Here is a 16013-nt window from a genome sequence, read left to right on the forward strand (position 1 = left end):
GACAACAAGGTACTCAAAACTCATTAAAGATATGCTCTTTATCCCTTTCATCCTCAAACAGGCTGGCATTCCAAGCCCGAGACCAGATGTCATGACCAAACACGTGCGGTGTGCTGAAGGGACCTGCCACCACAGCGGGCCAGCCCCCCCAGGGTGACCACAGAGCAGGCGCCCCCCGCTGGTTCAGCGCACGCCAGCCCCGGCAGCACAGCCACAGCTGTGCCTGCACAGCATCGTCCCAGATATATATAGAAACATAAATAAATATATAGAGAGAGAGTACACTGCTCCTGGAGCCTCAGATCACTCCAGACAGCGCTGCAATGAGCAGACCGAGCAGCTGGGAGCTGCGGCCATTTGGGATCCGGGTACATAACAGATGTGCTCAGCACTGACTGAGCATCAAACATGGACCTGCGGCCGCCACAGAGACTGGAAAAATCCTGGTGCAAAACCAACCAGCTGGAAACCTCCTCAGCGATACACTATATTGCAGTATTAGAGTCCTGTTAACAGAGTTCCTGTGACACGTTTCAAGTAAGTAAAGCTCTTCTGTGCCTCTGTTCCTGGAGTGAAACACTCAGTTTGCCAGTTTAAACAGTTCTAAAGAGTTAGGAACAGAAAACAAAGTATTACTTACTACTTTTGTCTAAGTTTAGAAGGCATGGGAATCCTGTGATGGGATTAAAAAAGGCCGGCAAGACGACGTGTCTTGTAAACACAGGCTTCTGTTAAGTGAGGAAATAACTGGGAACAGGGCACTCCTAACAAGTTGCATGTAACATATTTATTTGTTATCTGCTACTGTTATTTGCTACAACTACTATATATCTGGAAAAAAATGGCACTTCAGGGCCCGATCTTTCGTGGGAGATGGGCTTTTCCTATCCTGAGGAGGCTGCAGCAAAGTTGTCAGTAACAATTCCAATTTTGTGCTAAGAAATGCATGACATACAGAAGCTGCAGGCTGAAAAGTTTAAGAAATGCAAAAATAAAAGCTCTATGTTCAAATGCTAAAATGTAGTAACTAGGTTATTGTGCTTTCCATCTAAAGCTCACAACACTCTCCCAATTTTCGCAATAGTACAGAAAAGACTCATCTTTTTACACACAGAAACCGCCGACGTGCTCACCAGCGTTCACTCTGGCAATGCCAGTCAGCAGCTCAGAAATCCAGTTGATCAGGAACTGGGGCCGCAGCTCTGAAGAGTCAGAACATTCCTTCAGCTCCATGAACATTTTCTCTATTAGGGTCTGTGTAAAACTTCGGGAAAGGAGGCCTGTGAGCAACGGCTGCCAAAAGCAGTAAAACGTCTGGGGAATTCTGAATTGCCAAACCTCTTTATTTGCTGCAATTAAAAAAAAAAGATAAGCCCAGAATCTCTGGTTTATAATTTTTCTCTTCTCACAGGTATGACATGTTTTGCAAACTTAAGCAGCTTGTTCTGAGATCACTGGTTCGAGGGGGCTTCCGGGGACCCCGCTGAACCTGGAACTATTCTTTTCTTATGCTAGGGAAGTAAAATAAGCAGCAAATTGATAATTAACACAACAGCTCAATGAAAGTAAAAAATACAATGCCTGATCTAATAACATGGTAAACTGCAGGAAAATCTGTTTTCCTAATCCCTTCCTAGTCTCAGCTTATTTCACATGTAATTCTGTCTAAAAATATACTGCCCAAAGAAAGCCCATTGAGCAAAGCAACACGGAGTCAAAAAACTCCTACATTTTTACTACTGTTATACAATCACAGAAATGTGAGGATCTGTCTTGGAAAGCTCTTTGGCTGTTGTTTCAAAGAGCTCCCAGGGAAACACACAAATTATTAATTTTCATTGCCTCTAGGTATCTAAGCCTCTTGCAGAACATCCATGCAGCTCCACACGTACGGGCAGCAGCACGGAGCTAAGATGCAACTGGTGAACAAGCCTAAAAAAACCAAAACCCAACACCGTAGATTTGCTTCAAATTTTCAATGTAGAAAAGAAACTAGAGAAATCAGTAACTACGGCAGATAAGGGCAGAGACGAAAACTTCAGGAGACGGTTTGGCCAGGCAGCATTCAGTGCTGCAGAGCTCTTCCAAGGAGAGAGAAGTACCTAATAACAGCAGCTAAGCGTGGCCATAAAGTGGTCTGGAGAAGAGGTCAAAAGATGTTTAAAGACCCAGATATATGAAAAATACACAGAGAATTACAGTTTTCAATACAATGAGAAAAGGAAAAACCTGAACCAACTTGCACACAACACTAGCTATGGTGGTGACCAAATCACTAACCTTCATACTTGATATTGAGCATCTTCAGACATTCCATCTTGGGGATGAGAAAGCCATCGCTGAGAAGAGCTTCAGCCACGGCCTCCCTAGAGCAACCAGAGTCTCATTAATGCCACTTACGCCTCCGGATTCCAAACCGCCGCTTGTACCAGAGAGGCCCCTGGGGCAGCACCAGCCCAGCTGCATTTGTGATGCACAACAGACTCCACAGGATGGAACGGTAAACAGCTGCAGCACTTCAGGACAGATATGAAGCAAAGCAGAAGCAATTACCACTATGGTACTCAAAAAACAACTTCTAGGAACCTCTGTGTTCACTTACATAAACATATACACACAGCCATATGTTTAAAGCTTGTGGGGTTGAAGTAAAAGTGACTTCATTATAAGCACTTGCACACTCATTGCTGCTTTGGTAGCATAATAATATTCATCTTCTTGAACAAATGTCATGGTTGAGAATGGATCAGGAGCAGCAGCTACAGAGGGCAGAGCTTTTATTGAACTTCTGAAGAATCACAGAATCATTTTGGTTGGAAAAGACTTTTAAGATTATAGAGTCCAACCATTAACCTAACACAGCCAAGTCCACTAAAGCACGTCCCTAAGCACCTCACCTGCACGTCTTTCAAACCCCCCCAGGGATGGTGATTCCACCACTTGCCTGGGCAGCCTGTTCCAATGCCTCACAACTCCTTCCATGAAAATTTTTTCCTAATATCCAACCTAAACCTCCCCTGGTGGAACTTGAGGCCGTTTTGTCTCATCCTACCACCTGCTACTGGGGAGAAGAGACCAACCCCCTCCATGCTCCAGCCTCCTCAGGCAGTTGCAGAGGGCGAGAATGTCTCTCCTCAGCCTCCTGCTCTCCAGGATAAACAACCCCAGACCCCTCAGCCTCTCCTCATAGGACAGAGATTAACAACTCAGTCCTCAAAGAAGCTGAGGAAATCAACCAACTGCTTTCACCACAACCAGTGGAACAACATGGTGAAATGCAGTGCAACAGGTCTACAAGCCCAGCTCTGCAACCTGTGCTTCACCTCAGCTCCTTATCACAGATGTACCTGTTCTCTTGCATGAGGTCTTTGATCTGAGCCAAAATCCACTCCACTTCTGAAGAGGAATCGGACCACAGCTCTCGAGACTTCGACACAGACTGCACAGTCTGCATAACCTGCAGGAAAGAAAAAGCCAAACATTAATGGCAAATATGCTCGTGGTGGACAGAAAGTCATTTCTATGAAGAGAAGATGCATATGCCACATGTATTTCATCAATAGCACTTCAAATACTCACTAAAGTTCCCCTTCCTAGCAGCATATTAAAAATTAATATAAACAATGTCGTACTTCGAAAAGGACTGCATTAAAAAGGCAGCGTCACCAAGGCATCACAGTCCGGACGTGCTCATTCTGGTTCTAAACCTTGCCCTCCCTGACTTCAGCACAAACCAGGACAGATTTTGAATCATTAACTTCACATGTGGGCTGGGGATGAGGCTTCCTACTTGGGACACAGTTTTGCCAGTCATGTTATGCATACAGGAAATCAAAACGTCAAATCGACACAGCCATCTAAGCAACCTGAGATGCTGAGAGCATCTGATGAGTGGAAGCAACACACAAACCAGACTACCAAGTTGTACCAAGAATGGAAGAGAGAATATGGAAGGTTAGTACTCATGTGAAAGCCAGTGATTTCTTGGTTTGATTTATATGTTATCTGGGTCTGTCCAGTAGGGCAAGACATGTCTTCTACTTCTGCTCACAACCTACGCAAGTAACAATTCTCTCCTCACCACCGCCTATAAAATACTGGTATGAAGCACGTTACATCACCAAGTATCTAGCAGATTCTTTTTGGAAGACAGTAACTACTGAGAGAAAATAAATTATTTTTCCTACCAGGTAGGAATGTAATGTAAAATGAGAATGGAAAACCAAGGTGTGGTTTTCATGACTGTGATTAGCTCTCTTCACCTGCATCTGCAAAGCTACCACTGCATGCAAAAGAGACTTTAATGACAAATCAAGTATAAACACATGACCTAAAGTGACTGAAGAACCTGTAGCCTACCCATACAAATAATCAGACAAGAAAGTCCACAGTCCCCATGACAAAGCTTATTTTATCCTAGATTACGCCTTACAAATTTACATAAATTTTTAAGTATAATAAGTAGTTAACAAAATAGCTAGAGAAGTATCTGTATCAGAGACCGTACAGTTACACTGTTATGCAGATGACTCTGAAGCACTGATAAGATATCCCTTCTGTATCACTGACACTTCTGGACAGATTCTGACTGGGGAGGATGCTAAAGGGAGAAAAAAGGGATCCCTACAGTTAAATGAAATAAACTCCTGGCACGGCACCCGAGTCCTGCTCAGGCATTTCAACCGAGGCCTGTCCACGAGCAGCAGCTCCGCGGACTTAGTGCCCCGAGCAGGGAAGGGGAAGAACACAATGTGCTGATGATCAGACTGCACTTACCCGAAACTGCTCATTCTTGTAGGATATCAGTACATCTCTGACTTTTTCTGGAAATAAACATAAATAGATAGTTTAAACAGGGAATGGATCAACTATAAAAGAGAATTCTGTACCTGGGCAAGCTGCTTTGTTCTGCCAATTATGCACTCAAGGAAGACATCAGTCAAGTGAAGTAATAAATCCTGATTCAGACAACACTGATGACTCCCATAGCTTCCAGACTCTGCCAGCAACATTAATTTTATCAAGAGGTTGATGCAGGAGTTCAGTATTTTATCACTAATAGCAGCCAAAGACAAGCAAGTTCAATAAATCCAGAAGATCCAAAAAAATGCCTAAATAGATCAGCTTAAAAGAAATTGTTCCTATTGGCAGTTCATGTTCTGATGTGTATTTGTATTCCTTATACTCTATTCCTTATACTCTATTCCAACTGCACTGTGGCTGTTCGCAAACCAACAGTATGCTTCTCGGACTTCACGAAACCCGAATTTACCATCTGCATGAAATGTCTTTTCTCTACATGTTGACCACTTTTACTGTACCTGAAACAGCACTGTCTTTCAAAGCACTTTGCCATTCAGGTGTCACCGTCACCGGCTATCAGGATGCCCACCCACCCACTATTGGCCAGATAAAACTTCAGATGCATTTGAACTGTGGGACTGACACACCATTGCCGTTCCATTACTCCGGACACATAAATCACAGAATCTACTGTATTACTCTGTGGTTCTCTCTTTTGGCAACTGGGGTGGGGTGGTTTTTTTTTTAGAGAGAGGAAGGAATAGCACGTGCTTGGATCTCCTCCACGAAGTCGCACCAGACACACTCTCTTACAAGAGAAGTGCTTAGGTGCTGCTGCCTTCTGAAGTTTAGTACTGCCTCTCCATTTGGATTGTTATAATAAATTCTGTATTAAACTCAAAGCGCACAACAAATTAGCTAATATCTTCTAGATCACAGCTACTGTATCTATGTGTTAGTCTGTTATAAAGGAATCTAGAAAAGACTTGCAAGAAATCCATAGATCCCAAAGGCAGAAAGATCATTATAATCACTTAGTGTGACTTTCCAGAGAGCAATAAGGGTCACTTCAGGACTTCTGCACAATCTCTGGACCTTGGACTGGGCTGCTGTAATCGGTTGGGGGAATAACTCCCCATAAACATGCCGTATTTTGTCAGAAAAATATACGACTAATTGTTTTCACTGTCTGAGGTACCGTTCGACACCTGACATGCCTTGCAGAACAGCCATCCAGCCTGAACGCCCAAGCCCACCAGCGAGTCATTCACACCAGAAACCCGCTTTTGAGAAAAGCTCCGTGTTTTTGGTTCAAAGACTTGTGGTGATGGAAAAGCAACCACTGGAACAATTTACCAAAGTTTTCCCACTGTTTTGCACTTCATATCTTAGATGATGTCCAGGCTGAGTTACCTGTGGTTCTTTTGTTTAATACAATTGACAGCTTATGATTTTTCTGTCCACCTGCAAAATATTTTGAAACTTGATGAGCTGCCTTTGTCCTGCTCTGGCTCTAGATATGAATCGACAGTTTTGAGGGCTACAAAGGGACCACGGTCACCTTTGTCAGTAGTGGCCTCAATAACAAAACTGTGGCTGATTAGACACTACAAGTAATTTTTATAATGTTTGGTCCTAAACCATTCCAGTATAAGCGTTGCTGCTAATTAGGAACTGCATATTCAATTGCAGTAAAAGGTTTTATGCTACAAATTCAGCGAGCTAACACCAAAAAAGTCAGTCACCCCAAGAACCCAGCAAGGTCCAAAGAGGAATCCCAAAACCTGAGCTGAAGATGACACCTTCAAACTGCTTCCTCCAGCACGAGACAGATCTAATCCTTGTATCTGCCCTTGTTCTAGGGACACTTGCCATGGAATTCCTTGTGTTTCTGACAGGCCTCATGCTGTGGGGTTTGAATCTCCCACGCATCACTGTCCAGCTCGGCATTTGCTTCCACCCCCTCCTGCTCCTCGTCCTCGTCCTCGCTTTCTTCACACAAGTTATTGCCCAGCTGACGACTCCAATACGTCTTTCGTAGCCACTCCAACACAACATCACAACCTAAGGGAGAACAGAAAACATTCTCTTCTCAGGGACGTTTTCTTTGTTACTAGAAAAAAAAAGCATACAGGTGGCACATTGCTAACCTGCATTGTGAAAAGAAATGCTGTTGACAAGTTACAAACCCTGAAATCACATACAATTCCATTAATGAAAAAGTGAATGAGGGTTTTTTTTAAATAACACAACAAAAAAAACCCTACAACCTGTTACCAAGGTGTCGCGGTTGAGACGGACAAACAACATAGACCAAATGCTTAAGTACAAACAGCAGCCTCCATTTATTGCCACAAATGCCCTTTTATGTAGTCTTTACCAGCTCATGTGTCTTTTTGCTATTGGTTACAGGCTGCAATAGTAACATCTCGTTGGCTAATTTTGCTGTTGTCACTGTTACTCTTTTACTCCCTTCTCTCTCACAGGTACACCTTAATACCTCCAGATACTCTTTTACTCCCATCTTTCTCATGCGCAGACCTTAATATCTTCAAAGCTAATTTCTGTTCCCATACCCTCCTTCGGGGAATCCACAGATCCACCGTGGTTTCCCACATCACGGGCCTGGTAACACCCACCCACTGCCTTTTTGGCAACAAAAAGGACTGGACACCGCTACAGCGCTGCACCTTCTTCAAGTTAGGCCACATTTAAGCAGAAACTAAGTCCCAGCAGGAGAGTTCTGATAAGAAAATGAGTCAATTCTTTAGTGTCACCATGACCAACATGGTGTCTATAATAGTAACGTTAATTTTTTGTGCAGAGATGACATTAGGGGTATATTAGAATGTAAAGAAAACCCCTTTTCTCCCATCACTGTTTTCAGTATCCAACTCAGTCTAAGGACCCTGACGAAGGTTGTTTAACTGGCTCCTCAGTGCTTAACCCCAAATTCCCAGGAATTCCTTCAAATGCCAAGAGCTGGCGATTCAGACTTATAGTACCTACTGCACTTCTTCCTAAATGGGATTTTTTTTAAGTCTCAGGAGTCTCTAAACCATCAGGAAAAGCATTTACCTCCTTCCCAAGATGAACTTCCTGTGCTATAAGGAAGCAAGAGGGCTGAACTATTGTTTCCAGTATTTTTTCCAAGGGAAGGAAAGTCTCTGAGCACCTGCCCTGTGACGCACCAGAGGCTGGAGCCACCGCACACAGCTCAGCTGTCCCCCCGGGCCAGTGACAAGCCCCCCCGGTGCCTCACTCCATGCTGTCCCTGCCAGGACCAGCCCACGGCTCGTCCCACACCCCCCAGAACGGTGGCGGTGCTCCCCCAACCCCCCCCGGCACCGGCACCCTGGTCACCGCCAGCAGCACTCACCCCTGCGGCACAGAGCCAGGTGCGGCAGCTTCCCGTGGGTCAGCTCATGGCGGAGATCCACCACCCAGATGGGGATGTCCACCTGCAAGAACAGCCGCAGCGTCACCCGGCTCCCTGTGCACGCCGCCAGGCTGCACAACCGCTGCCTCTTCGGGCGGCTCCTGCGCCGCAGCACGCAGGGCTGAGAGCCCCTCGAGCCCCCCTCCGGCCTCGCGTCCCACAAACTGGGGATGCTACAGGGGAAGTTCTTCCATGTTACTTGCAACAGCAGATGTCTTTTTAGACAGAGGTGCTGTGTGTAATTTAGCAAGATACTGAGAAGCAGTTAAATTATATTTAAACCGATGAAATGTTCTGGATGACAGTTTGTGTATCAAAGATACAAACCATGTCATATATAATACACAAATCATACACACTCTAGGTTGCGTGCAATTTTTTTGCAATTTTCCTAAGGACAGCCAACCTAAATTATGCAAGATCTCTGTTTTTAAGCTTGATCAGTTTTCAATGGTGAGAAGCAGCACCTTTCTTAGAAACCCAGAAAAAAACACAATCAATTCACCATTGACACAGACAAGGCTGCATATATAGGAGAGTCCCAAATACTGTCTTTTCTTAATTTTCAAAACTTCCTGTTCAGACCCAGATATGATGCTCAGTGCAGCTGGCAATAAAAGGACTCAAGCTGGTCCTGCTACTAGAGACACTGTGACCCTTCCCTCCTCCGCAGACCTCACTTCAAGCAACAGGCACAAGATGAAAATGCCTGCAAATGTGATTAAGGGTTTTTTAATACAAAAATCTGCTTGTCAAAGACTACAATTTATAAACCATGAATTTAACTCTTTTTCCATATCTCAGTAGCTAAGGAAAATAAAGAAGTGTGGCATATGTGTCAAGTGGGACTATTTACACGCAAATCAAGACTTTTGATCACATGATTCAAAATGTTTTAATGATAATCAGCCTTTGTTACTCTTAATCTGACTTTAAAGAACAAAGTTTTAGAACTAGTTACATCAAGCCTCTTTAAAATTTTGCATTTGGAAAGAACTGGCATCTATAACCACTACTTCGGTTACAAAGGAATGACCCCCCACTACTCCCTCCACCCAGTGTTGTTAACAGACAATGCATATGCTCTCTGTATATACATAAGTTATGCAGAAACTCTTATGAAACATTTACCTCTCTGGCTAATTGTCTCAGCGGAATGCTGACCATCTTCTGTTTCCTTTCTGTGATCAAGTTGACAAATCTGCACACAGGTAACAGGCAAGATAAATGACCACCAAGAGCTGCAAAGAATCCTGGAACCCCAGAGACAAAACCCCCCGTGGTCCCAAAGATGCAAAGTGAAATCAGACAGCTGAACAATCCACTGCCCAGGTCTCTCTCCGGCCCCCAGAGTCCTCCCTACCTCACAAGCGCCAGCCCATAGGAGAGGATGAGCTCATGCGACTTCAACCTGCCGGATGAATCCAGGACCTTGCAGCGAATCAGTTCGGCAGTGCAATCCACTGCAAGCGGCATTTTGGGACCATACCTGGAGATGAAGGAAAAGCGGGTGAGCGGCCTCTCAAGAGTACAGTCCCTCTGCAAAAGGTGTGCCTCTCCTGCTGCTTTTTGTGCTCTGTGGTACACAACAGCCTAAGAACACCGTGCAGAAGGACAGCATCAACGAATCTTTCCAGAAGGCTTTTATGTGGAACAGCACGATCACATGGCTCCTGCTACGCATATTTTAAATGAGCACTTACTGACACGCTAAGCACACAGACAATACAAGACGCCAAACCGAGACTAGTCTTGCGTGTGGGTGCAGTACGACCAACACAACCAGAACAAGGCGATTTGGGCCCCCGGGTGCGCACCCTGCAGCCTCTGCCTCGAGAAACGCGCGGGCTCGCAGGGCCTGTGCCCCCGCCGGCCCGGCCAGGCTGCGCTGCGCCCCGGGGCCGCGGCACGGGGAGCCCGCCACCGACAGGGGCTGCCCCCGGCGGCACCGGCCACCGCCGCGCACAGCCCGGGCCGGGGAAGCGGGGCGCCCGGGGACAGCGGCCGGGAGGCAGCGCGGCCCCGCGGTCCCACAGCGCGGCCCCGCGGTCCCACAGCGCGGCCCCGCTCGCGGTCCGCGGCCCGTACCGACTCTTCCAGGCCGAGACCCGGTCCAGCGCCTCCTGCTGCAGACGGCTGTCCCCGCAGTACAGCCCCACCATCACCTGGTCCCACTCCGCCCGGCCCCTCCACGCCACCACAGTCCGCAGCGGCTTGAGCCGCTTGCGGGCCGGGGACGAGCACCGCCGGCCGCGGGGAGAGCCCGGCTCCGCACCGCCCGCCATGCCGCTGCCTCTGGCCCGCCGCTCCCTGCGCTGCGCCTGCGCCGCGCCGAGCCGAGCCGAGCCGAGCCGAGCCGAGCCGAGCCGCGCCGAGCCGCGCCGAGCCGCGCCGAGCCGAGCCGAGCCGCGCCGAGCCGCGCCGAGCCGAGCCGAGCCGAGCCGAGCCGAGCCGAGCCGAGCCGAGCCGCGCCGAGCCGCGCCGAGCCGAGCCGAGCCGAGCCGAGCCGAGCTTCCGGCTCCCGCCCCTGGCGAGCTGGGTGGTGGCCGCGGTGCTTTGCGGGTGGGCGGCGGAGGGTGCGGGTTTTGCTGCAGCCTCGGCGGTTCTCGGCCCGCCTGGCAGCGCCGGGCTCGCCCGAGGGCTGCAGGACTCGTCTCCCGGGTGGGTGGGATCCCCCCAGCGATGGTCACAGCCGGGAGGCGCTTTGGGTGTTGTGAAGGCGATGCGGGACGGACGCGTCCTGCTCTGTTCTGGGGCGGTGGGGTGTGTTTGGGGTCCGGGTGGAGGGGAAGGGCGGCCGGGGGGCTGCAGGGCAGGCTGCTGCTCCTGGGGGCCCGGACCTCCCAGCCTTGGCTGTGTGCATTTGCGCTTGCAGAACAGTCAACCGCTCGGCTTCCCAGTAGCAGCACTTCACAGATCTTGACAGCAGGCTGAATCATTAAATTGTCCAAGTTATAAATTGTCTTATCTTTGGAGGCTTTTTTTTTTTTAAACTTCTCTCTTCACAGAACCCCAGAGTGTCAGGGGTTGAAGGGGCCTGGAAAGCTCATCCAGTGCAATCCCCCATGGAGCAGGAACACCCAGATGAGGTTACACAGGAAGGTGTCCAGGCGGGTTGGAATGTCTGCACAGAAGGAGACTCCACAACCCCCTGGGCAGCCTGGGCCAGGCTCTGCCACCCTCACCAGGAACAAGTTTCTGCTCAAATTTAAGTGGAACCTCTTGTGTTCCAGTTTGAACCCATTACCCCTTGTCCTATCACTGGTTGTCACCGAGAAGAGCCTGGCTCCATCCTCCTGACACTCACCCTTTATGTATTTATAACCGTTAACAGGGTCACCCCTCAGTCTCCTCTTGTCCAGCTCCAGACCCCCAGCTCCCTCAGCCTTTCCTCACACGGGAGATGCTCCACTCCCTCCAGCATCTTGGTGGCTGCGCTGGACTCTCTGCAGCAGTTCCCTGTCCTGCTGGAACTGAGGGGCCACAGCTGGACACAATATTCCAGGTGTGGTCTCCCCAGGGCAGAGCAGAGGGGCAGGAGAACCTCTCTGACCTACTGACCACCCCCTTCTAACCCACCCCAGGTCCCATTTGCCTTCCTGGCCACAAGGGCACAGGGCTGGCTCATGGTCACCCTGCTGTCCCCAGGACCACCAGGTCCCTTTCCCCTACACTGCTCTCTAATAGGTCATTCCCAGCTTATACTGGAACCTGGGGTTGTTCCTGCCCAGATGCAGGACTCTAACTGACCTGTTGCATAATCCCAGGAATACACTTGTGTCAGAGGTCAGAAACAAAACATGGGATGGGCAAAAGCACTGGAGGTGGCAGCCTGCAGGAGTTACTGACACTGGTGTTGCTAGTGGAAAAGGTAATGCTGCAGGTTCTGGTGCTGGCTGCAGCACGGAACAGCAGCTTGGTCTTTTCCAAGGCTGTCAGGACTTTACAGTAGCTTAAGCTCTTTTGTTCAATAGTCTGAAGCAAGTGTTTGTTTGCAAAACTGCTTACATCCTCACCAGCTTTTTATGAACATTCTCTGAAGAAATGCTTATACTGGAAAGCTTGAACTCCTTTTATATTCTAGCACAAATGCAGTTAATGAAGGCCCCGCTAATTTAGGCTGATGAGTATGCCTGAGTGCGTGGTTGAGACTGTGTGCATCTGAATACGAGTGAATGGGAAAAATCATGCAAATTCTGCCCTGTACAAAATATTGCATTAAATGCCAAAGATTATGGGAAAGAAATGCTGAATGAATCATCTTAAAATACCATATTTGAAAAATGCCTCAGTTCATTACAGTTTCAGTCTCTTCGCCCTTGTGTCCCTCCAGTCGAGTCTACCTTGTTCTTCGGTTTTGATAAATGTAGGCCAATTGTCACAACCAGTAAGCAATCGCATTGTGCATCACTTGTTTTGTATGTTCTGTTTTTATTATTTTATCTTCCTTTGCTGTCCTATCAAACTGTTCTTACCTCAAACCACGAGTCTGTGCGGTTTTTCCTTTCCAAGTCTCTCCTCCATCCCACGTGAGGCGGGAGGAGTGAGCGAGCAGCTGTGTGATCCCAGTTGGCTGGAGTTAAATCCTGACGCTCCAACAATGCCTCATGTAGTGAAAGTGAATTCTCAGAAGACGTGAGGAAGGGACAAAACTTGGACCAGGGCCCTGTTCTCTGGGAATGGAGTTGCGCTTTTCATCTGCTTAAAAATGTTCTGAAAGGACAAGCTGTTTACTGCAATCAAAGGGTCTTATTCAGAGCGTAGGAACACCATGTGTCATTTTGCTTGCCAGACTATTTCTGGGTTTCAGAAATGACCTGCAGTACAAAGGCTGTAAAGGCAAACAGTGCAGTGCTGTGGAACAGATAGGATACATCAAACTCGACTAGATCACCTGCTTCCGGAGCTTCAGAGATGTATCAGAAATTAAATTAAAAGGAGTAGTTTTCATTCTTATTCTCTCTGGAGAGGGAGAAAGATGTGTTTGTGTGTCTGTTACAGAGATGGAAGGGAGCAAGGGCTGAACCAGCACAGAGTGCAGATGCTTCGTGTGCTCGCGGGTCTGGATCCAGGGGAACGGTGCTGAGGCCATGCTGGCGAGGTCAGGCTGCTCGGCTGCTCGGGGCGGAACCGCGAGGTAAAGGGCAGAGACGGCTTGTTGCCCACCGTGTCCCACACAAGCCTGGCAGCAGTCTGCCGTTCAGGCTCCTGCACCTTGCCGTGGTGGTGGCCGAGGGAAGAGGCCGGGACGTCTGCGGCGTCTGCGGCGGGAGGCTGGGGTGAGTGGGGTTCTGTGCACCTGCAGGTGAGGTGCCAAGAGGGTGGAGAACAAGGCTTGTGACCTGTAATAGGGAAAAGGCCTAAATGGAAAACCTATTATTTAAAAGACAAGGATTTCAGTGTGTCAGGGTAACGCAGGTAGTAGATTAAAATGAAAGATCCATCAGGCGAACTGCGATAATACTTCCTCTAAAGAGACATGAATCTGTGTTTCATTTCTATAACCGAAAAGGAAGCCCCAGAGCTTTCCTGAACACTCTTGCTCTTTCTGGGAATAAGGAAATTCCCTTTCCTACTTTCTTTCCAGAGAGGTAGAAGCAAGCAGAGGTGATACCTGGAAATGGCCTTGAAATGTTAACTGGCAGGAAATTCCATGTGCAGCATGCCTTTCTTGACTGGGATGAACAGCCATGTGCAACTTTCTTGCTGGAGTGATCCATGACAAAAAAAAAAAATGCATTTAAAATCAGTGGGTGCACAAGATCATGCTCTCAGTAATACAGAAATGAAAAAGACCATTAAATTAAAAAAAAGTGTGTGACAAGAAGGTGGGAGGTGGGGTTTTTGTTTGTTCATTTACTCCTCTTGTTTTCCATATTATTTTTTTTACTCAAACTTGAATAAGACGCAGCCAAGAGAGAACGATGCTCCGACTGCCTTTCTGTGGCTTGCTACTTCCATCTCTAATCGGTCCTGAGGCATTTTAGCTCCGCATATTTCCCAAACACAGGCGCTGTGAGCAGAGCAGCGGGTGGCGGAGCAGCTGCCGTGTGTCCGGGCTGGTGGCCGTGTCCTTGTTGGAGCGTTGTTCTCCGGAGCGGGGAGCAGCTGCTGACAGCGCGGGACCGAGGGAGAGGGGCCTCTGCATCTCCTCACTGCTATTGGCTGGGTTTGGTTTTGGCATCTATGAGACTTGAGCTTTGGAGACCAGCCATGGAACATCCTGTTTTCACTGGATTTGTTTCTGTTCTTCCCAGTCTCTTCTCCTTTCTTCTGGTTGCAGAGTTGCTGTAATAGCACCAAGGTAAGAACATTAAATGGCACTTCTGGGCTCATTTCTCAATGGGGATTGTTATGTTTGAGAAAGAGGTATCTGGCATTCTAAGCAGATAAAGGCAAGTTTTAGCTGGGATCTCAAAAATCACTGTGCTCTTTAGAGAGCTAGGAAACAGAGGCCAATAACGTAACTATGGATTTGCCGAGTGCTGAATTAATCTACCCTGCTTAGAAGCAGGCTGTGTGGATTGCTGTGCAGCATGTACTGAGCAATGCCTGCACACCGTTAGTCCTTATGCTCAATCCTGCTCTTGATGAAGTTAGTGGAAGTTTTAGGGTGAAACTGCATCCAGCCTCACGTCTGTTTGGACTGGCAAGGGCAGTAGATGGGCAGTGATTCTCCTGTGCCATCAGCGTGTGACCAAGCTGCAGCTTCCAGCCCTTCCTGATAAAGCTGAGTGGGGGGCCGTATGTGGTTCTTTACTTCTGAGAGTCTCCCGTGGCGCAGGCCTTGTTTCCCTGCTGAGCCTGCGTGGAAAGTTTTGTCGCAGAAGCGACCTGTGACTCCCATGCTCACACTTTCTGCAGCAAAGGGAGGAGGGACAACTGGAATTTCTGTGTGCATGGTCTCAGCACGCTGGGTAGAAGAGTCCAAGCAGGAAGGGTAGACAGGCTTGCTCTGTTACAAGAAGAGAAGGGCCAGAACTAGAAATGCAGGGTATAAGAGAATGTTGGACAGAAATGTGTGGGAATGGAAGAGGAGAGTGGAGGGGGACAGACAGTCAGAAGTGGATGTGTGTTGGGGGCAGACAGCCCCAGCCACTGCCTCAAGAACATCCTGTCCCTGTTCTACGTCTCTCCTACCTGCTACAGAGATCCTCGGTTCCCCTCCTTTAGAATAATGTCATAAAGCAGGCCTTGAGTTTCTTCCAGCTATGTTGGATTTTGAAGAGCGAAAGAGAGAGGGGATGTATGACAGGAGATAAGCAACTGAACGTGGAACATGCTTTCCAACGCCAGAGGCCGTGGCAGCAGGTTCTGGTGTTGTCCTGAGGTGTCAGCCAGCCCCAGAGGAGGAGGCAGCATGTTCTGCATTCCTATCTAGTCCAGGAATCCTGCGTATAGATTCCAGGTAAGGAGGTGGGACTCTGTACAGGGAAGACTCAAAGAAAAAGCATGACTCAAAAAACCTAAGCGTTCCCACCAGGCAGCAGGGTCTCTTGTGAAACTTGCTATGCAGGCTCAACACAGGAGATTATGTTTAAAGACTTGTTTGGAGAATAAGCTGTTGATGACTGTTTTATCTCTTTGACCCATGGAGGTGTATGCAAGAAACTCTTTGTGGAGAAGGAAATTGGGGACAGAGGTGGAAGAACTAGACGAGCAGAGGGATAGTGGAAGGCGTGTCTTGGGAATGAGAATTTTACCTCAAATGAGTTTATCGCAATGATTATCCACAGTATATGAACAAATGTGGCTCTGTGCTCTGTCCCCA

The 16013-nt window shown here is 48.0% G+C and overlaps 2 protein-coding genes across 5 annotated transcripts in view; one reads left to right on the forward strand and one right to left on the reverse strand.

The window, feature by feature from the left end:
* The window catches only part of LAS1L (LAS1 like ribosome biogenesis factor), a 20582-nt gene extending 10034 nt beyond the window's left edge, over nt 1-10548 (reverse strand). For all 3 annotated transcript variants that reach the window (XM_065077274.1, XM_065077273.1, XM_065077275.1), the window contains exons 1-9: nt 10331-10548; nt 9606-9731; nt 9374-9443; nt 8183-8264; nt 6676-6867; nt 4777-4823; nt 3348-3457; nt 2281-2366; nt 1134-1349 (exon numbers count right to left, since the gene is read on the reverse strand). In XM_065077274.1, the coding sequence (XP_064933346.1) occupies nt 1134-1349; nt 2281-2366; nt 3348-3457; nt 4777-4823; nt 6676-6867; nt 8183-8264; nt 9374-9443; nt 9606-9731; nt 10331-10527 (1126 nt within the window). In that variant the 5' untranslated portion in view covers nt 10528-10548. The remainder of the gene's footprint in view (nt 1-1133; nt 1350-2280; nt 2367-3347; nt 3458-4776; nt 4824-6675; nt 6868-8182; nt 8265-9373; nt 9444-9605; nt 9732-10330) is intronic.
* ZC3H12B (zinc finger CCCH-type containing 12B) overlaps nt 1-16013 on the forward strand; it is a 52724-nt gene that overhangs the window by 33503 nt on the left and 3208 nt on the right. The window contains exons 7-9 of one of the 2 annotated variants that reach the window (XR_010475569.1): nt 62-13521; nt 14253-14546; nt 15392-15650. The gene's annotated coding sequence lies outside the window, so the exon portion shown is untranslated. The remainder of the gene's footprint in view (nt 1-61; nt 13522-14252; nt 14547-15391; nt 15651-16013) is intronic. The other variant, XR_010475570.1, reaches the window with a different exon arrangement.

This window comes from Columba livia, chromosome 12, assembly GCF_036013475.1.
Source record: "Columba livia isolate bColLiv1 breed racing homer chromosome 12, bColLiv1.pat.W.v2, whole genome shotgun sequence".
NCBI classification, from domain to species: Eukaryota; Metazoa; Chordata; class Aves; order Columbiformes; family Columbidae; genus Columba; species Columba livia.